The sequence below is a fragment of the Mobula hypostoma genome, chromosome 15 (genome assembly GCF_963921235.1).
Source record: "Mobula hypostoma chromosome 15, sMobHyp1.1, whole genome shotgun sequence".
Classification (NCBI taxonomy): Eukaryota; Metazoa; Chordata; class Chondrichthyes; order Myliobatiformes; family Myliobatidae; genus Mobula; species Mobula hypostoma.
This window is the reverse complement of record NC_086111.1, coordinates 27995612-28018440: the sequence shown is the minus strand read 5'-3', so window position 1 is coordinate 28018440 and position 22829 is coordinate 27995612. Positions and strand designations below refer to the sequence as shown.

General features: G+C 40.7%; 1 protein-coding gene across 2 annotated transcripts in view; it reads left to right on the top strand.

Annotated features, from left to right (window-relative positions):
- Window positions 1-22829, top strand: part of LOC134356766 (metabotropic glutamate receptor 7-like) — an 854194-nt gene that overhangs the window by 538948 nt on the left and 292417 nt on the right. For both annotated transcript variants that reach the window (XM_063067868.1, XM_063067869.1), the window contains exon 7: window positions 2171-2310. In XM_063067868.1, coding sequence (XP_062923938.1) covers window positions 2171-2310 — 140 coding nt within the window. The remainder of the gene's footprint in view (window positions 1-2170; window positions 2311-22829) is intronic.

Genomic DNA, 22829 nt, shown 5'->3' with positions numbered 1-22829 from the left:
TTATGTAGAGAGCAATCCTTGTGGAAAATGGAGACAGCTCCTGGGAGCCAGGTTCAATCCTGGAATCTGGCATTGACTGGCTAGAGCTTCCCCCTGTCCTTATCTATCACCACATGAGCCTCTACATCCAGCAGATTATTCTCCACAACTCCCACCATCTTCACAGGATCATACCACTAAACATTTCTTTCTCAACTCCGTGATGGATCCTCATTCTGCTATTTCCTGTATAATAAATGCAAATAATCCTTTCTATTAATCTTAGAATCACTGGAGCAACACACAAAATGCTGGTGGAACTCAGCAGGTCAGGTTGAGACTCTTCGACTGACCACATCCACTTCCCTCAGTATAAGCTGCTTAAATTCCTTCAGCATGTTAAGTGTTGTTCTTGATTCCACCATCTACAGTCCCTGTGTCAACAAGATCGCAGATTCGTTTTAGAAGGTTCACCATCTACTTAGAGATTTATTGTCATTCCTGAGGACAATGAGATTACAGTGCTACTTCATTCAGTGCAAATCAGCTCACTGGCAATTCATAAGCTAAGCTTATAATCTTAACAAGACATTTCTAAGTTTCAAAAAGCTAATCTAATATTTCATCTTTGCCCAAATTTCATACTCGCAACAGCACCCCTCCCCACCAAGATTGACAACTATCAAATTTGGAATTTTGGTCTGGATGAAGGGTCTCGGCCCAAATGTCAATTGTTTATTCCCTTTCACAGATGCTGCCTGATCTGCTGAGTTCCTTCAGCATTTTATGTGTGTTGCTCTGGATTTCCGGCATGTGCTGAATCTCTTGTGTTTAGTAAATTTGGATAATTCTACATTGTTGGTTTTGAACGATTCATTAAAGGTGTTGTTCTCCTCTCTGAGACCTATGTAATTAAAAGGAAGTGGTATCACAATCCAGCAGTGAGTACTGCTACCTCACAACTTCAGGGACTCAAGTTTAAACTTAACCCTGGATTGTATCTGTGCAGTATGCACATTCTCCCTTTGACAAGCAGGTTTCTATCAGCCTCTCTGATTTCCTCTCACAATCTATAGATTAATTGGCTTCTCTATATTAGCCCCTTATTTCAGTGAAGTGGAATAGAATTAGTTGCACTGTAAAAGAAATAAGGAGAAGGAGAATATGACTGATGGAATTGCTCAATAGACCAAATCACTGCCTTCTGTGTTATTAAGAAGTGACTATAACAATTTGTATTTATATAACTGTATTAACCCGGTAAAATATTCATTAGCGACAGAGAACCACAGATAGATATTAACACAAGTAAGAGGAAGGGTTTAGGGAGTATCTTTGAGGGAGGTAGAGATTTTCAGGAAATTTTGACCTTCAGGGGATATCCAGCTGAAGGTCTTAACTCGTGTACTTGCATATTCTCATGGAGTCCTGGACATCACTCCCTTGATAAGCAAAGCCTTAAATAATGGCCATTACTCAGTGTTCTTTTTGGCTGTCATATTTACTATTACTCAATAAAAAATAACTTGCTGTCACTTCTTGAGAACATTAATGGAGTTGTAGAAGTGCACACTGATTTATTTCATTGTAACTATTGATACTAGACAATAGGGCAATTATAAGATTAAACAATAAGGCTTAATGTAATTTTGATATAATTTGTAGAGACAATTTTGGCCACAATAGGAGTTAATCTGAACAGAAATGCAATATATTTTAGCGCATGTTTAGATGAAAGAAATTGCAAACTGAATCAAAGCAAAGCAGTTCTTATCATTTTCTCATACTACATTCCCTTTTGCTAAAAGAGAAGAAAGTGAAGGGAAGTTGTTTTTGGGTGCAAATTAAGATTTCCCAGTTGAGTCTGGCCTCTCATGACACTATCTCTCACAGGAAGATGGAGCACTATTGCAAGAAGAAAAAGAGTATTTACTGCCTTCATTCTCTGTCCTGATTCCCCCTAAAGAATTCTCCTGGGGCTTAATTCTAATAATCTATGCCATGCAACCTTCTTTTCCTTTTAGTTTGGCTCAATCAGTTATTCCTTAAAGCAGTTCATTTTAAATTTTGTTAATAAATCTGATAGGGTGATCGTAATTGATTTGCGACCCTTCCAGAATTTCTCTCTCTGAGAGCCTGTGTTGTCAAATCTCCACTTAGTTTTATTGGTTCTTTTCCCTTCTCTCTTCAGGTAGTGCTGGAAATCCTGTGATGTTCAATGATAAAGGTGATGCTCCAGGCCGTTATGATATCTTCCAATACCAGCTCATTGCCAACAATACCTGGGACTACCGCATCATTGGGCAGTGGACAGACCAACTATATCTTAATGTAAGTCACACCCTGCTAGACTATTAGTGCCACGTATGTCAAGTCAGCAACTGGTGAAACCAAGAGGCCACCTTATTTGAGGGGAACATGCCAGTAACATGGGGCTGGAGAACTGTTGCTTTAATTTTCTGGCCAATGTTTTATCCCTCTATAAATCACTAACTGTACTAGACTTACCTTATTGCTGGTTGCCTAAGTGTTTCATTAGAGCCTTCAGGCAGTTGTAGGTATCAAATAAACTATTGAATAGTTGAGGCTGTTTCTAATAGCAACACATCATTTGAGACAGCACATATACTGCTTGTTGGTTGATTAATTTACAACTGTGAATTGCTTCTTGTGTGCAGCTGATTGCTAGAATCAGCAGGAAGTCAATGGGATTGTGGGGAAAAATAAAATGGATTAATGTAAATGGTGCTTGTTCGTTGGCATCCATCTTGGTGGGGCAAAGAGCCTGTTTCCACCTTGTATGACTCTAGGAGAGAAACTTGGGACGACTTCATGTTTATGCATATGCTTATACAGATTTATCACACGAACATCGAAGCATACAGTGAAATGAGTTGTTTGCGCAAGTGTTACCTGCGCCTACATAGAGTGCTCCAAATGTTCAACCAAACAACACAAGCAGCAATATCAACAACAGAACAATAGCAAAACAAGGCCACCCACTTACCCACTCGCATATGTAGGACAGTCCTTATACCCGAATACAGATCACCTCTGAACATCCAGGCTCCCGTGGAATGGCAGACTTGAAACATCAGACCTCCAACTTCCCAAGTGGTCTGACAAATTCACGGCTTCGGACTTCCGGATTCGTCTTTGGCCTTCAGTATGAACTCCAGTACATGCCGATGACAGAACCCTGAAGATCAGGTCTCAAATTCCAGAACAGCAGACTTGTTGACCGTGGTGGGGGAGTGGTCACCATAGTGCTTCATATTATTTATATTTACATATTATTAGAGCATATTTTCCCCAATACAAATAGGAATTAATATAACTGCAAAATGATATCCCTTTAAAGTACCTATCTGATCTAAATAGCAGAGGAAATAACAGAATACAGAATAGAGAAGCAGCAGGTGAAGGGACTGACGCTGACATTTGTACTTTGCTCCTCTTTAAGGCACCAAATCCAAGGGGGGATTGCAGAGACATGGTGCTTTGATCACATCCACAATACTTGTTTCCTGCTAGCAATCATTAATGTGTTGCAAGTGAAATAAAACATTAAATCTCTGCTGTGTTTACGGTTTCCTTAGTGAGTATGGACACTTATTGGGCGAATGACGTTGGTAATTTTGTTTTTGTAATTTTGAATTGGAATTTAAAATCTGTGTGATGTTACAAAGTCTTGCTGCTGACTGTGTTTCATACGCACAATAACAGCTGCTGACAGGGTCCTCCTGGATTGGGGATCTTTAGAATAAAGATCACATAGAAAATTCAAGTGACATCCTCAAAAAGAAAGTGTAAGAACATCTGACTGTCAACTAAACTGAGCCAGGTGACAAATATGGAAAGCAGACAGTGCTTTTCAGATCGCTGAAAATGTTCAAAAATCGAAGAAAGTGATGAAAGTTTTCCTTTATAAAATTAATCAAAGAATATCAAGAAACTTAAATGGTGAAATATTCTAAAGCACACAAAACATAGTACACAAAACTAAGATAATAAACACTCAATATCATTCCCTTGGAAATATTCCCTTCTTTCAAATCCATGGAAGTTCCACTGTTTCCTTTCTCTGACTTGAGAAGGACCTTTGGTCTTAATTTCCTCCATTAAAATCGCCATAAGTTTCTATTTGCACACGGAGCTCCCTCCATGGGACTGCTGTCAATAATTCACCGACCAATGCTTCTGGATTCATGAATGGGTAAGCAGAAGTTTCTGTCAGTTATGGATACTGATAGATGATTCTGACTCATCTTCCAACACAATTCAAACAAGGCTAAAAGATTTCTACCAAGTGCCAAAAAAGAACTTGAAAAAATAAAGCAAATTAAAGCCTAAATAATCACCCTCAAGATACATTATCTGTGGCTTTCGCTGAAGTTCTTGTGCAAAGGTGTGTGCTGTGCAGGGTGGGGGGTGGTGCTTTATGTACTTTGATTATTGGAATTTCTTCTAAGGCAGCAGAGATTCCATGATTGAAGAATGCAACCTGAATTGGAGGGAGACTAAAGAATTACAGGGATATTTGCTGACTCTACTCAGGGTGGGGGGGGGGGGAGCTTAAACTAATTTGGCACGGGAGAAGAAAGACAAAGTACCAATGCAGCAGGTGGTGAGAGTAACTTAAACATAGAGGATAAATCAAACAAGCCTTGTGGGAAGAAAACAGAAGCAGCTAGGAAGTGTAGACATATTGACAGACTTAACTGTCTTCACTTTAATGCAAGGGGCTTCACAGTAAAACTATAGAGCTTAGTGTGTGGAGCAGTACATAGATTTATGATATTAGTGGAGACACGGAAACATGGTTCAGGGAAGGGCAGGACTGGTAACTCTATGTTCCAGATTATAGAACAGAGGTTCTAAACCTGGGGTCCACAGACCACTTGGGGTCCATGAGCTGGATGGAGAAAAATTACATCTTTATTTTCACTAACCTCTAATTATAATTTAGCATTTTCTTCAACTATGAATGTTGGCAACAACCCACAGTAGTATTCCACCACTAAGCACATCTTTCCCTCTCTACCCCTCTCCGCTTTCCACAGGGATTGTTCCCTCCGTGACTCCCTGGTCCACACGTCCCTCTCCACAGATCTCCCACCCAGCACTTATCTCTGCAAGCGTAAGTGCTACACCTGTCTCTACACCTCCTCTCTCACCACCATTCAGGTCGCCAAAAGTCCATCCAGGTGAGGCAACACTTCACTTGTGAGTCTGTTAGGGCCATCTATTGCATCTGGTGCTCCTGGTGCGGCCTCCTTTACATCGGTGAGACCCGACACAGATTGGGGGACCGTTTCGTCAAGTACCTCCGCTCCGTCTGCCACAACAGACAGGATCTCCCGGTTGCCACCCACTTCAACTCTGCTTCACATTCCCATTTGGATATGTCCATACGTGGCCTCCTCTACTGCCATGATGAGGCCAAACTCACGTTGGAGGAGTAACACCTCATATACCATCTGGGTAGTCTCCAGCCCCTTGGCGTGAACACTGAATTCTCCAACTTCCAGTAATTCACTCCTCCTCCCTCCCCCTATCCCAGTTTCACTCTGCCCCCTCCTCCAGCTGCTTATCACCTCCCTCATTGTTCCACCTCCTTCTACTACCCATTGTGCTTTCCCCTATTCATTCTTCACCTTTCCTGCCTATCCCCTCCATGCCTCCCCTCCCCCAACCCTTGATCTTTCCCCTTACTAGTTTTTCACCTGGCACCTACCAGCCTTCTTCTTCCCACTCTCCCCCCACCTTCTTTATAGGGCCTCTGCCCCTTCCCTCTTCAGTCCTGATGAAGGGTCTCGGCCCGAAACGTTGACTGTTCATTTCCACGGATGCTGCCTGACCTGTTGAGTTCCTCCAGCGTGTTGTGCATGTTGCTTTGACCCCAGCATCTGCAGAGTATTTTGTATTTGTGGCCACAGTAGTATTAGCAGAACCTGTGACTTTGTCACCAATAGAAATCACAGATGTTTTCATATCACATTACAGTTGTTACAAATATCTCAAAATACTGTATACTGCATACTCATCACTACTTTGAAATTATGGTGGTTACTGGAGCACTGCTAGATCAACCGTGATGGCAGTCTTCCTGTCTGCAGACGCTTGTGCAACATAACTGGCCAACTCTTGGTCAGCCCTGCGATTGGATGGCCAATGTGACATGGATGTTGCTTTGTCAAAGACCACCCCACAGTTTAATGTTCCTATTCAAGCTGAGCAACAATAGCCTTCACACTGATATGTATTTAAAAAATAAAATTTAATTTTAACTTGTCTAGATTTTAAATGTATAGTCTTGTTATTAAATGCATTAATAAAGAAGCACATATATTACTATATCACATTTTTAAAAATGTTTGATAAGTGTATTTCAATATAACTGGTTTCTTTTGCAATCCTATATATTTTATATACAGTTTTTTAAATACATTAATCTGAGAAGGGGTCCATAGGCTTCACAGGACTGCCCAAGGGGTCTATGGCATAAAAAAAAGGTATAGAAAGTTCAGAGGTGATAGAAATTGATTTAAAGGAGAAGCGAAAATTGCCTAATTAATCAAAAAGAATGTAATGACAGTATTAAAGGGAGAGATCTTTCAGTAAGTCCATAATGATAGAATTTAGGATAAAGTTGGGTCTTTTGACTTTGTGTTGTATCGTGCAAACAGATCGACAGAGGATGCAGTCATCACAGCTCTCCACACAGCCCTTACAAACCTGGATCAGGATAACACCTATGTAAGAATGCTGTTTGTGAACTACAGCTCAGCTTTTAATACAGTCATCCCCTACAAACTGGTGCAGAAATTGAGCAACCTGGGCCTTGGCAGTTCACTGTGCTCGTGGATACTGGATTTTCTGAGTAACAGACCCCAAAGGATGGGAGAACACACATCATCTACTCTTATACTGAACACCGGTACACCACAGGGGTGTGTTCTCAGCCCCATCCTCTATTCTCTTTTCACCCATGACTGCTCTACCATTCACTCCACCAACACCATTGTCAAACTTGCTGACGATACCACCCTAATAGGTATCATATCAGACTGTGATGAGACAGCCTATAGGGAGGAGGTACAGCATTTGACAGAATAGTGTTGTCATAATAACCTGGACTTGTACATCCCAAAAACCAAGGAGCTGATAGTAGACTTCAGGAAATCAAAGCACGTTGAGCACTCTGCTCTGCACATATACGGGAAAGAGGTGAAGAGAGTAGAGAGTTTCAAGTTCCTCGGCGTCCACATCTCGGCTGACCTCACCTGGACTACCCAATCTCTTACCAGGTGGGGAAGGCCCAACAGAGGCTCTACTTCCTAAAGAAGCTAAAGCCCGCTCTCCTCCCTCATCACCTGCTGATCAACTTCTATCGGACAACTATAGAGAGCCTCCTGATGTATTGCTGTGCAGTGTGGTTTGCCAGCTGCACAGAACAGAACAGGAAGGACTTGCAAGCGGGTGGTGAGGGTAGCAGAGTGGGTTATTGGCACAACATTACCCTCCCTCAGAGACATTTATACTGGCAGACTTCAAAAGAAGACTACTTGTATTTCAAAGGATCCCACTCATCCTGGACATCACCTGTTTTCCCCTCTACCTTCTGGGAAGAAATACAGAGCATTAAGGATGAAAACAAAGAGACTCCTTAACAGCTTCTACCCACAAGCAGTGAAATGTATAACACCCCCTTCTCTTCTCCTGCCCCCCTCCTAAGACGGCAGCAGCTAAATGCATCACACTTCCAGGAATGGCAGGTGTGCAATAGTCCTAGCCCCCATCCATATATTATTAATTTTGGACTGCACTCTTGAGGTTTTAGAGTTTATTTTATGTATATATTCTTTGTCATACTGCAAAACGTTGAGCGGCTAAACTGTGTTTCATTGCTCCACAACAATGACAATAAAGATCTTCTTCTTCTTCTTCTTAATTACAAAATTTTAACTACATTCCAAAAAAATCAGTTATTTTCTTTTATAACTATAGAAATAACATAAAATGGAACAGAATGAAAATCATTCTTTTTAGGTAGAGACAAATCTTTATCTTTTTGCAACACTGAATTTCAGAATTTTTCATTAAATTTAGTTACAAGGGAAATAATTGGCTTCACAACATTCAACAGTTTTCAGTACTCCAATTTTCCTTGTTGTGGTGGTAATTGGATTCTATTTTAATCTGCAAACTGCCTTTTGTGCCAATGATAGGATACATCAATGCAACAGTTATTAAAGGTTTCACTTGTAAAGACCGCAAAACTGTTTTCTAAAAGGAAAGCACATGTTTTGCCAAGCAATCAACTGAGTCATCACTAGTGGTTTGAGTAAATTGAGGCAGAAGTCGAAATAACACCAATAATAAAGCAGCCAGTGTATCAAGTGCCTGGATTTAAAACAATAATTTATTTTGAAATATTTGGGAGAATTTCCAAGCTCCTCTGGCTTTAATAAAACAATGAAGCAGAAGTAACTGAATTTATCTGGTAACATCAATAAGTACCAACCAGGCTTATAGAAAGTGCAGTTGCCTGTGTGGGAGACTGCTTATGACAGCTGATGTGATTTATGACTTGAATTTGAATTTCTGGCCAGCACAAGCAAAAGGAAGATTGCACTTAATGTCAGTATATAATTGCTAGTGTAGTTTCAGAAAATAAAAGAGGTTGTCAGGGAAAAAGATAAACTTTTGCCATCAGGATATACTTGGAAATTTATGGCAGTACCATTTCTGATATTTATTAAGGTCGATTTTTTTTTCAGTTTTGACCCTTGCAATTAAACAGAGAAATCCATGAAGATGTCCATTGATTTGGGTGCAATTTTCATTCTAATGAGATGGAATGGAAGAGTCTTTTGTGAGAAAAATTAAATCATAGCAAAAGAGCAAAGTGCATGTCTCTTTCTTCCTATAAATAAACTCAAATATTTCAAGGAGCAAATATAAAACATATTTCAGTGCCATCCATGCAAGAAAAATAGCTTAATAATGTTCTTCAGCTAAATACTCACCTAAAAATGGTCATTATTAAAATATATAAACTATCACATTACTTAACTGCAGGTGCCACTTGATTACAACAAGAAACAAACTGCTGGAGGAGTTCAGCGGGTGTGCCCACCTGACTATACAGAACCCGATCTGTATTAATGACGTGCTTCTGAACACTGAACACAAACAAATTGTAGCTAGAGTTTATTTTCTATCAGCCTTTAGTAACTCTAGCTGATAATATTGTAAAATAGTGACAATAGAGAATTTAAAAACTGCAAGATCAATAGCATGCAGTATTTTACTTCAGCATTTGCAGCTTTCAAGTTGAAACTTAATTGTCATTCAACCCTACATCAATACTCATAGAAACAGCCAAACAAAGCACGATTATTCCAGGGCCAATGTGCAAAACACAGTAGCAATATTCATACACAGTATAAGGCACGTATAAGATAGCAGACACATATTCAGTTCCCTAACTTTGAGTAGACTTACAGTATGGGGTCATTGAATTTCTAGTAGCATTGCCTCTTGCACTCCTGATAATCATCTCTACAGTTCTCTCTTCTGGCTGCCTATTCAGTGTGTTTCCAGAGATCCCGCTGACAGCCCCTTCTGAACAGAGGAGATTTCTGCCACTCTTCACAGACTAAAATTATATTCATAAAAATATATGCAGAAGGTAAAATACAATCAGTATGTACCGATCTTTACGTTCATTACCAACAATGCACCAATGTCACTCATGTGGCTTCTTTAGTATACCGAGAAGAACAGTTACTACACCAAGCCATGATGCATGCAGTTAAGATGCTTCAATGGCACAAAAAATTGGTGGTGGTCAATGGGGACATATGAATTTCTACAGCCTCTCAAGGAAGCAGAACCACTGGTGAACTTTCTTGATAATACCATCTGTCTGTATGGACCAGGACAGGTTTTTGCTGGTGTTCACTCCTAAGAACTTGAAGCTCTCAACCCTCTTAACCTCGGTACATTGATGAGAAAAGGATTGTGTGCAACACCCCACTTCCTGAAATAAATGAACAACTCTTTTATTACAATGGAAAAACTAGGTATAGGTATGTATCATCTGGCTCAAAATTGCTTCTGTACCTCAGTTATCAGACTCTTGAACAGATCTCTCATATGCTAAAGATGATCTCTTGATCTCCCAATCTACCTTATTTTTGCCTGTGCACTTTGTATTGTCTACCAGCTCTGCAATTTCTCTGTAGCTGAAACACTATGTTCAGTGACACAAGAGATCGTGGAGATGATGGAAACCTTGAGCAACACACAACTGCTGGAGGAACTTAGCAGGTCAGGCAGCATCTACAGAAGGATATAAACAGCTAATGTTTCAGCTATTGACTATGTTCTGTATTCTGTTTCTTTTTTATTATTTCCTGGTAATTACTGTATGTATGGCATGATCTTCCTGGCTGTATCTCGGTACAGACCAGTAGCAATACAGCGTAAAAAGAGGCAGGCAGTCATCTGCTCTGCATTTTCACCAGCCAAAATCATTAATCTCTCTTATGTTTTGCCACTTCATGTCACAGGTTACATGCATCTTGTCAATGAGTACCATTGTGATGACCCTCCCTTTTAAAAGGTGAATGTTTGCTGCTCACCAATCATAAAACTGGATTAAGTTATCTTGTGTGAGATAGACAGCCATGAAGCTATCAGCCGTTAAATGTTAAAATCAGCACACTGCATGAATTTCATGCATAGACTACATTGGATAAAAGAGAGTGGCTTAATCACTGTGAGCCTAGCTTCAGTTTCTGACTATTCCCAAGGACTGTAATCGCAAGGACCTCATGCCAATCATTTTGTAAAATGAATTTGAATCTTGCTGGAAAACTGTATACATTTGGGGACACCCACAACTTATGGGGTAAGATCTCATGATGCAGAGGAGATTTGTTATAACAGCACTCAAATTCCTCGTAGATACCAAAGAAACTAAGATTGTTCTTATCACCTTTGATCAAGGTTATGGAATGATTTTGACAGACATATTCAAAAATGTAAAGAATTTGATATATTAATTAGTGGCTATTTTCACTGACAAGAGGGTCAGTACCAAGGTCACAGATCTGAAGTTATCCAGAAAAGCAGAATGAGGAAAAGGAAGATTGCAATTCCTTTCCTAGCAAGTTAATATAATTTGGAATGTGGTATCTGAAAGGCTAGTGAAAGTGACCAAATACTGATTTTGAAGAAACAAATAGATAAATAGTTGAAGGGTAAAATAATTCAAAGCCTATAGAGAAAGAGCAGAGAAGTGGAACTAAGTTGATTGCCTTTTCAAAATTGGCATAACCCAATGGGCTGTATGCCCACCATCTGTGATACGGGATCTTATGAGTTCCATGTTCAATTTCCAGTCTTAGGCATGAACTAATCTCAGCTGAAATGACAGCAAGTATAGTTCAACTGATCTGGAATCTCCAGGATAGAATAGAGAAATTTGATTGTAGATATTTTACCTACTCTCTACCCTCAACGTTTCTCTCTATGCATGGCAGTTCGATGTTCAAAGTATATTTACTATCAAAGTTCAGATATGTTACCATATTCACCCCTGAGATTAATTTTCTTGCAGGCATTCACAGGAGAACCAAGAAATATTATAGAATTAATGAGAAACTATACACAAAGACTGATCAACAATGTGCATATGAAGACAAATTGTTCAAATACAAAGAATAAGTATATAAATAATATTCTGAACATGAATTGCAGAGTCCTTGAAAGTGAGTCGATAGATTGGTGAATCATTTCAGTGTTGAGATGAGTGAAGTTATCCACATACAGGAGCCTGATTGTTGAACAGTTAATAACTGTTACTGAACCTGGTAGTGTGAGATCTAAGGCTCCTGTACCTCTTTCCTGATGGTAATAGTGAGATAAGAGCATGGCCTGGATGGAGGGGGTCCTTGATGATGGATGCTGCCTTCTTGTAGCAGTGCTCCTTGTCAATGTTCTCAATGTCCTTTGGTGGACCTGGGTATATCTATGCAACCAGTCAAGATATTCCACGCTGTACATCTACAGAAGTTTGTCAGTGTTTTAAATGACATGCCAAATCTGCACAGACTTCTAAGAAAATAAAGGTGATGCCATGCTTTATTTGTAACGACACTTAATAGCTGGTCCCAGGACAGATCTTCCGAAATGCTAACACCAAGGAATTAAAGTTACTGACCCTCTTTACCTCTGATCCCCTAATGAGGACAGTCTCATAGATAGCCTGTTTTCTCCTTCTTTAGTCCATAATCAGCATTTTGGTTTTGCTGACACAGAGAGTGAGGTTGTTGTTGCACCATTTGAACAGATTTTCAATCTCCTTCCTACATCCTGATTCATCTCTACCTTTCATTCGGCCAACAACAGTGGTGTCATCAGCAAACCTAAATATTCCATTGGAGCATAATTACAGTCATAAATATAATGTGAGTAGAGGAGGGAGCTGAGCACACGGATTTGTGGTGCTCTTGTGCTGATGGTGAATGTGGCAGAAATGTTGTTGCTGATCCAAACTGATAGGAGTATGCAAGTGAAGAAATCTTGTATCCAGTTGCACAAGGAGGTATTAACGTCTCGGTCTTGAAGCTTTACTTCATTACTTTACTTTATTACTTTATTGTCACCAAACAATTGATACTAGACCATACAATCATCACAGCGATATTTGATTCTGTGCTTCGCGCTCCCTGGAGTACAAATCGATAGTAAATATAGTAAAAATTTAAATTATAAACCATAAATAGAAAATAGAAAATGGAAAGTAAGGTAGTGCAAAAAAACCGAGAGGCAGGTCCTGATATTTGGAGGGTACGGCCCAGATCCGGGTCAGGATCCGTTCAGCAGTCTTATCACAGTTGGAAAGAAACTGTTCCCAAATCTGGCCATACCAGTCTTCAAGCTCCTGAGCCTTCTCCTGGAGGGAAGAGGGACGAAAAGTGTGTTGGCTGGGTGGGTCGTGTCCTTGATTTTCCTGGCAGCACTGCTCCAACAGTGTGCGGTGTAAAGTGAGTCCAAGGACGGAAGATTGGTTTGTGTGATGTGCTGGGCTGTGCTCACGATCTTCTGCAGCTTCTTCCAGTCTTAGACAGGACAACCTCCATACCAGGTTGTGATGTACCCTAGAAGAATGCTTTCTACGGTGCATCTATAAAAATTAGTGAGGGTTTTAGGGGACAGGCCAAATTTCTTTAGTTTTCTCAGGAAGTAAAGGCGCTGGTGGGCCTTCTTGGCAGTGGACTCTGCTTGTTTGGACCAAGGCAGGTCATTTGTGATATTGACCCCAAGGAACTTAAAGCTTCTGACCTGTTCCACTTGCGCACCACCAATGTAAATGGGGTCGTGCGGTCCGCTACTCCTTCTGAAGTCAACAACCAATTCCTTCGTCTTGCTGATGTTGAGGGATAGGTTATTGTCTTCACTCCGTGCCACCAGGTTCTTAATTTCCTCTCTGTACTCAAACTCATCATTATCCGAGATACAGCCTACAATTGTGGTGTCATCAGCAAACTTATATATTGAGTTTGATGGAAACTTGGCTACACTATCATGGGTGTACAGTGAGTACAGCAGGAGGCTGAGTACACAGCCTTGTGGGGCACCAGTGCTCAGAGTGATTGTAGAGGAGAGCTTATCCCCTGTTTTTACAGCCTGGGTCCTGTCTGTGAGGAAGGTGAAGATCTAGCTGCAGATCTGAGTGCTAAGGCCCAGGTTCTGGAGCTTAGGAATCAGTTTATTTGGAATGATGGTATTAGAGACAGAGCTGTAGTCAATGAAAAGGAGCCTTACATATGCGTCTTTATTCTCCAGGTGTTCTAAGGAAGAATGTAGGGCCAGAGAGATGGCATCTGCTATTGACCTGTTGCTCCGGTCGGCGAATTGCAAAGTGTAAAAGTTGACCGGTAGGCTGTCATTGATGTGTGCCATAACCAATCTCTCGAAGCACTTCATAGCAATTGATGTCAGAGCCACAGGTCGATAAACATTCAGGCATGCCACCTTGCTCTTCTTCAGCACTGGGATTATCGTTGCCTTCTTAAAACATGAGGGGAACTTAGACTGATGCAAGGAGCAGTTGAAGATGTCAGCAACTAGCTTGCTTACACAGGCCCGGAGAACCCATCCTGGGACGCCATCTAGGCCCGTCGCCTTCCTTGGATTTATCTTCAGGAAGGCCCTTCTAACTTCCTCCTCGGTGATGATGAATCTTGATGCCACCTGGTCCGGTTCATCCGGAGGGGGTGGGACGCTCCTCGTCTGTTCGAATCTTGCGTAGAATACGTTAAGTTCGTCAGGAAGAGAAGCGCCACAGTTATTGATATTCCCAGCCTTTTCTTTGTGCCCAGTGATCTCAATTAGACCCTGCCATAGTCTACTGGCATCCCTCTGGTTAGCCTGGGCTTCCAACTTGGCTCGATATTGCCTCTTGGCGCCCTGAATGGCTTTCGGAAGTTCACGCCTGGATTCTGTGTAGCGACTGGTATCCCCGGACCTAAAAGCCGCAGCTCTAGCCTTCAAAAGGGACTGGACCTCATAATTCATCCAAGGTTTCCGTTAGGGAATACCCGGAATGTCTTGCGAGACACACAGTCCTCTGTGCATTTCCAGATAAAGTCCATGACAGCTGAGGCATATTCATCGAGGTCAGCTGCTGAGTCCTTGAATACTAACCAGTCTACCAATTCAAAGCAGTCACGGAGGACCTCATCTGTTCCCTCCATCCAACGCGACACCACTTTTGACACCATGACCTCCCGCTTCAGTTTCTGTTTGTAATCCGGGAGGAGGAGTACGGCCTGATAGTCCAATTTTCTGAAGTGAGCTTATTGATTTATTTCCAAGAGGATGATAGCATTCAATACTGAGTTATAATCAACAAGGGTATCCTGATTCGTCTTCATTGTCAAGATGTTTCAGAGCTGAGTGGAGCTTATGAAATGACATCTGATGTTGACTTGTTGTGATGGTAGGTAAATAGGAGCAGATCCAAGTCATTCCTCAGGCAGGAGTTGATATGTTTCATTACCAACCTCTCAATGTACTTAATCACAGTGTATGTAAGTGCTACTGGACGATCGCCATTGAGTCAGGTTGCCATGTTTTACTTGGGCTGAAGCTTGCTTAAAGCAGCTCAATACCTTCGACTGCTAAAGCAATTACTCCAGCCAGTTGATTAGCACAGGTGTTCAGTGTTTGACCAAGTACATCATCTGGGCCAGATGCAGATGGGCAGTTGAAGATTGATTAGCAACAAGACCTTCTGTAGTTGTTAAGTCTGCTGTCACTTGCTGCTAACATTTATCAAAGGACAATTAACTCCTCTTGGGCTTCCAGCCTCATACAGGTTTCGATTGTAACTGACGTTCCAATGACAAACTCTGCCATCTTCATCAGGGATGATATTTATACACCTGTAGTCCATCCTTCCTGATTGGTTAGTCCTCATCCAATCAGATTTTTCTTCTTCCACCTTGTTTACAATCAGATTCCAGTTCTTACTTAGAGTGAGACCATTGAATTTGTTAAAATTCTTTTCATTCAGTTTTATTTCAATGGCTTACTTTACCAGATGATTCCAAAAGCCATTTACACAGCACAGTAGTTTTGTACTGTCAAAGTCAATCCTGTGGCCATTGTGAATGCGGTGTTCTGCTATCACCGATTTCTCTGGGTAACCGAAACGAATGTGCTCCTGTGCTCCTTGATGCAGGTTTCCACCGTGCATCCCGTCTGGCTAATATACGCTGCTCCTCATTCACAGGGAATCCTGAGAATTCGACTGTTGATTAAATACCACTGGACTAGGCATCATCCCTGATGAAAACTGCAAAGTTTGTCACTGAAACGTCGGTTGTGATCGATACCTGTATCCGGCTGGAAGCCTAAGAACAGTTTATTTGTCATACACGCTGGGAAAACACTAGATCCATTTATCAAAGTAATTATTGAACATTGAATCCTTGGCACCCTTCAAATCCTAAACTTAATTAAAATGCAATATTAATTAACTTCAGGCTTTGAACAGGCTGTGCTTAATCTCCTAACCATCTATTTACCACTCTACATTTAATTTATGAGAAATTAATCTGAAGAATATAAATTTAACATGAACAATAAAGTATAGGTATGTGTAGGTATAAATTTCAGACTGCAATTGTTGGAAGTAACAAAAGTAATCAGGATAGACAAACAGAATCATGGAGTAATACAATACAGAAAGTTTCCCTTCAAACCATTGGCTCATACTCACCTAATTTCCAATCTAGCCCTATCCTATTTGGTCCATATCCTTGCAAATATTTCCAATCCATACCTATATCAGGCTGCTGTTTATTGATTACAACTCAGAATTCAATAACATCATCCCCTCATTGTGAATCACCAAGCTTCTAAATCTGGATCTCTTTAGCTTCCTCTGTAAGTGAGTCCTTAACTTGCTCACCAGGAGACCACAGACAGTTTGGTTTAGGGATGACATATCTTCCTTGCTGGCCATCAACACAGCTGCAGCTCAAGAATGCATTTCTTGGCTCATTGCTCTACTGTCTTTACAGTCAATGGCATCCTTTTTATAGTAGGGTGATCAAAACTAAACACAATATTCAAAATGTGGCCACACCAAAATCTTGTACAGTTGCATCCAAACATCTCAATGTCCCTAGCTGATGAAGACCAGTATGCAGGAAGTCGCCTTTGCCATCTCATCAACCCGAGGTACCACTTTCAAAGAACTATATGCATGACCTCCTAGGTTCCTCCCTAATTCAAAATAAATTAAAGCTCAGGTGCGGTTCTTTTGTAAAAACTGAAGTCTATTTTCAATTAAATGATTTAAAGAATAGGCTCAGAAACATTAAAAAATCCACACAGCCATACAAGAATATAGATGCCCTGACTAGTTGTTGCTTTAATGGTAGTGATATTGACTCTCTTGGTAGCTGCTTCAAGGTGTTGAACTTTACAGCAGGGAGCAGGACAGTGACAGGGAGTGTTCTTAAGTAATCAGTCTGAAGTGTCATCACTTTGCAACAGATTTGAACTAGGTAGCGAAAAATAATAATGATTTGAAAGTACTGATGAGACTAAGGCTATATAATTTTAAAAAAAGTATAATGAAATTACTTTTTTGAGGGTATAAATCCCTGTCTTAAAATTGCTTTTACATTGCTATTGCCTTGTTCAATAGTTATCATGTATCAATCTTTTAAAATTTCCCAAGTCCACTATTGTGAGTTTCTGTTTCTGACTTCAGTGCAAAAATAACAATTTTCTGAAATTCACCACCCTCCCATTATCGAGGGCTGTCAGCAGAGCTCTCTGGACTAGAAGGACAGCTCACGTAGCAGCATCTGCATTCCCAAGTCAATTGCAAGTTTGGATGTCAGATATTGCTGTTATTTTTAACTATATTACCCAGCAGTAATGACAGGCATTGACGACTTTCACTGTTACTATTGCAATAAAATTCAGTTGTCTGACTCTCATCCGGACTCTTTCACCAGAGTATTTGTCTCTTTTTCACTTTGGGTGCATTCTGAGCAGACAGACTGCAGTAATTCAAAAAATTGGCTAACTTCTATTTTCTTGTGGGGAAGAAAGTGATTAGGGAAAGGTAATGTATGCTAACCTTTGAACATGAAGGGAGGAGGGGAATTCTGCCCACATCCTGTAAATTGAACAAAAACATCTACTCTCTTGATATATTTTTAACACATTAAATACTTTGTTCAGACCATTCATCCTTAGGTATTCATGAGAACCTAAAGTGAACACATAAACTCATAATTCTTAACATTCTAAATCATTTACTATTAATCAGGTTATTTGATAATATAGATTATCACATGACAGCGTATTCTAAAAATTATATACAAACTTATTTCTAAACAAGAATGGACCATGCATATGGTTCAGAAGGTGCTTTGAGAGGTCATTGTGAAATGTTTATAATCACAAGATGAGGCAACATTTAAAGGTGGAATTTTCAACGCAAAACAATAAATCACTAGGACTTAGTAGAAAACCAGACCTTTGCTTAAAAGCAACATAGTGTGAATCAAAGGGTTAATTTGTTTGTACCTATAAAAGATCATACAAGATCTTTAACAGGTTCATTGAATTTATGAAAAAATAGAATTTTGCATGTTAATGCATCTTAAGATTCAGATATGTTTTTAGAAAACATTATTATGTAGGAGATTGCTTCAGTTGTAATGAAGCACTCATTATTTCTTTCTAATGACATTATGTGATTATTAGAACAGTTCTCCTGACATCTATCAGGTCACAGCTTTGGTGCCCTTCTCCTTAAACTGCATTGTTTTGATGAAGGGCACAATTATACCTTTACCGTTTGGTTTACCAGAATGTATAATGTAGTGCAGATGGTTGTTCTCCACTGTGTTGGCTCTCTGCAGTAGGCAGCGGACCAAAACCAGTTAACCTTTTGCATATCTGAAAATCAGAAAGAGCTAAGGCTATAAATTGGTAAGATGAGAAGGAAATACACAAGAACAAAAGATTCTGTAGGTGCTGGAATACCGCAAAGTGCTGGAGGAACTCTACAAGTCAGGCAGCATCTGAGCTCAGGGTGCTCTTCCCTAGAGTTGTGATTACTTCCATGAATTTCAAGTTCAAGTTTAATTGTCATTCAACCATACAAATGTATACAACTTAAACAAAACAGCATTTCTCCAGGGCCAAGGTGCAAAATACAGTGTACTTTCACTCAAGCAATGCATACAGCACATAGTTACGGTATAATCTCAGTCACAAGTTCAAAAGGGTTACAAATTCATTAACTAAACTTGTTGCTCTGTAAACTTCTTCATGGGGCAAGTGAAGATTAATACTTCAGTTCCACATGCAAATATGTGTGGCAAACTGCAGGTATTGTCAACTTTATAGTAACTCTACACTTTCTCAACACTAGATTGTCAATTCAGTCCAGAAACTCATGAATTTTCTTTTGAGTCAGGAAGGTGTGAACCCCGAGCAACATCTCCTCTAGGTGGATGACATTACTGTATTTGACCTGACTGTCTAACAATTAGTGTTTCCACACAATATCTAATTCCCTCATTGTGAAAATTTTTGCAACATGTGATTAATTATTTGCCTCACATCCACCGTGCACAAAAAAATAGAATTCTACCAAAAACACAGGTACAAATTCCATGTTAGTGTGTACATATGATGACAATAGGCACAAGAGTTGCTCGGCATTTGCTGTAACATTATATGGCACATACACAATGTATTAATAGAAACATAGAAAACATTCAGCTCAATACAGGCCCTTTGGCCCACAAAGTTGTGCCGAATGTGTCCCTAACTTAGAAATTACTAGGCTTACCTATAGCCCTCTATTTTTCGAAGCTCCATGTACCTATCCAAAAGTCTCTTAAAGACCGTATCGTATCCACCTCCACAATCATTTCCAGCAGCCCATTCTGCGCACTCACCACTTTCTGAGTAAAAAACCTACCCCTGACATCTCCTCTGTACCTACTCCCCAGCACCTTAAACCTGTGTCCTCTTGTGCCAACTATTTCAGCCCTAGGAAAAAGCCTCTGACTATCCACATGATCAAAGCCTCTCATCATCTTATACAACTCTGTCAGGTCACCTCTCATCCTCCGTCGCTCCAAGGAGAAAAGGCCAAGTTCACTCAACCTATTCTCTTAAGGCATGCTCCCAATCCAGGCAACATCCTTGTAAATCTCCTCTGCACCCTTTCTGTGGCTTCCACATCTTTCCTGTAGTGACGCGACCAGAAATAAGCACAGTACTCCAAGTGGGGTCTGACCAGGGTATATATAGCTGCAGCATTACCTCTCGGCTCCTAAATTTAATCCCACGATTGATGAAGGCCAATACACTGTACGCCTTCTTAACCACAGAGTCAACCTGCGCAGCTGCTTTGAGTGTCCTATGGACTCGGACTCCAGGATCCCTCTGATCCTCCACACTGCCAAGACTCTTACCATTAATACTATATTCTACCATCATATTTGACCTACCAAAATGAACCACTTCACACTTACCTGGGTTGAACTTCATCTGCCACTTCTCAGCCCAGTTTTGCGTCCTATCAATGTCCCACTGTGACCTCTGATAGCCCTCCACACTATCCACAACATCTCCAACCTTTGTGTCATCAGCAGACTTACTAATCCATCCCTGCACTTCCTCATCCAGGTCACTGATAAAAATCACGAAGAGTAAGAGTCCCAGAACAGATCCCTGAGGCACTCCACTGGTGACCGACCTCCATGCAGAATGTGACTCGCCTGCAACCACTCTTTGCCTTCTGTGGGCAAGCCAGTTCTGGATCCACAAAGCAATGTCCCCTTGGATCCCATGCCTCCTTAATTTCTCAATAAGCCTTGCACAGGGTACCTTATGAAATGCCTTGCTGAAATCCATATACACTACATTTACTGCTCTTCCTTCATCAATCTGTTCAGTCACATCCTCTGGGACATATACCCTGGGACAGACGCTGGCTGTGACAAGTGTTCCTTCTCTCCGGCTGGTTTAGTACATGCATTTTGGTCATGCCCTCGGCTTGATGACTATTGGGCACTGGTTTTTAAAATTATCAGTGAGGTTTTGGGGGTGACACTGAGACCTTGCCCGCTTATAGCTGTATTTGGTGTGGCAGATGATGATTTGGGTTTAAATGCAAGCCAGACGGATATCATTGCATTTACATCGCTATTGGCCCGTAGGAGAATTTTGCTGGTTTGGAAATCTGCCACTCCCCCAACTGTTGCTGCTTGGTTAGAAGATGTAATGTTTTTTCTGAAATTAGAAAAGATTAAATTCACTTTGAGGGGGTCTGTGAAAAAGTTCTATTCAAAATGGGGACCTTTCTTATCATATTTTGGGAGTCTTAAGGAATTACCTACTAGTTGAGGGCATTTGATTGTACTTGGGAAGTTGCCTCCCATTTAGCACACTTATAATTTACCTCACGGGGTGGTTGATGAATTGTAAATATGAGTGTATTTTAGATCATCTGACATGCTGCAGATGTGTATGAGCCATCATCTTGAAATAGGGTGGGGGTATGGTTGTGAAATATCCGTACTTGTATTTGTGAGTTGTTGTGTTGTAAATATATTAACTGCCATGATATGTTCGGGGAGGGCGTGTGGGGGGAGGTTTGTTTTGGGGGTACGATACTAAAGCAAAATGGAGGAAAACGTAATCCATTATATTTTCTGTATTGTGTCATTCCTTCAATAAAAATAAATTTAAAACCAAAAAAAATTCAACCAGGCTCGTAAGACAAGACCTGCCCTTGACAAAGCCATGCTAACTATTCCGAATCATATTATACCTCTCCAAATGTTCATAAATCCTGCTTCTCAGGATCTTTTCCATCAACTTACCAACCACTGAGGTAAGACTCACTGGTTCTAAAATTCCCTGGGCTATCTCTACTCCCTTTCTTGGATAAAGGAACAACATCCACAACCCTCCAATCTTTCGGAACCTCTCCTGTCCCCATTAATGATGCAAAGATCGTCACCAGCGGCTCAGCAATCTCCTCCCTTGCCTCCCACAGGAGCCTGGGGTACATCTTATCCAGTCCTGGTGACTTATCCAACTTGATGCTTTCCAAAAGCTCCAGCACATCCTCTTGCTTAATATCTAAATGCTCAAGCTTTTCAGTCTGCTGCAAGTTATTACTACAATCACCACGATCCTTTTTCCATAGTGAATACTGAAGTAAAGTATTCATTAAGTACCTTCGCTATTTCCTCCAGTTCCATCCACACTTTCCCACTGTCACACTTGATAGGTCCTATTCTTTCACGTCTTATCCTCTTGCTCTTCACATACTTGTAGAATGCCTTGGGGATTTCCTTAATCCTGCCCACCAAGGCCTTCTCATGGCCCCTTCTGGCTCTCCTAATTTCCGTCTTAAGCTCCTTCCTGTTAGCCTCATAGTCTTCTAGATCTCTAACATTACCTAGCTCTCTGTACCTTTTGTAAGCTTTTCTTTTCTTCTTGACTAGATTTATTATAGCCTTTGTACACCACAGTTCCTGTACCCTACCATGAGAGTGACGTAGTTAATTCAGAAACAAAGGTTCTGAACTTAAAGAGGGGTAACTTTGAAGGTATGAGACATGAATTAGCTAAGATAGACTGGCAAATGACACTTCAAGGATTGACGGTGGATATGCAATGGCAGGCATTTAAAGGTTGCATGGATGAACTACAACAATTGTTCATCCCAGTTTGGCAAAAGAATAAATCAAGGAAGGTAGTGCACCCGTGGCTGACAAGAGAAATTAGGGATAGTATCAATTCCAAAGAAGTAGCATACAAATTAGCCAGAGAAAGTGGCTCACCTGAGGACTGGGAGAAATTCAGAGTTCAGCAGAGGAGGACAAAGGGCTTAATTAGGAAGGGGAAAAAAGATTATGAGAGAAAACTGGCAGAGAACATAAAAACGGACTGTAAAAGCTTTTATAGATATGTAAAAAGGAAAAGACTGATAAAGACAAATGTAGGTCCCCTGCAAACAGAAACAGGTGAATTGATTATGGGGAGCAAGGACATGGCAGACCAATTGAATAATTACTTTGGTTCTGTCTTCACTAAGGAGGACATAAATAATCTTCCAGAAATAGTAAGGGACAGAGGGTCCAGTGAGATGGAGGAACTGAGCGAAATACATGTTAGTAGGGAAGTGGTGTTAGGTAAATTGAAGGGATTGAAGGCAGATAAATCCCCAGGGCCAGATGGTCTGCATCCCAGAGTGCTTAAGGAAGTGGCCC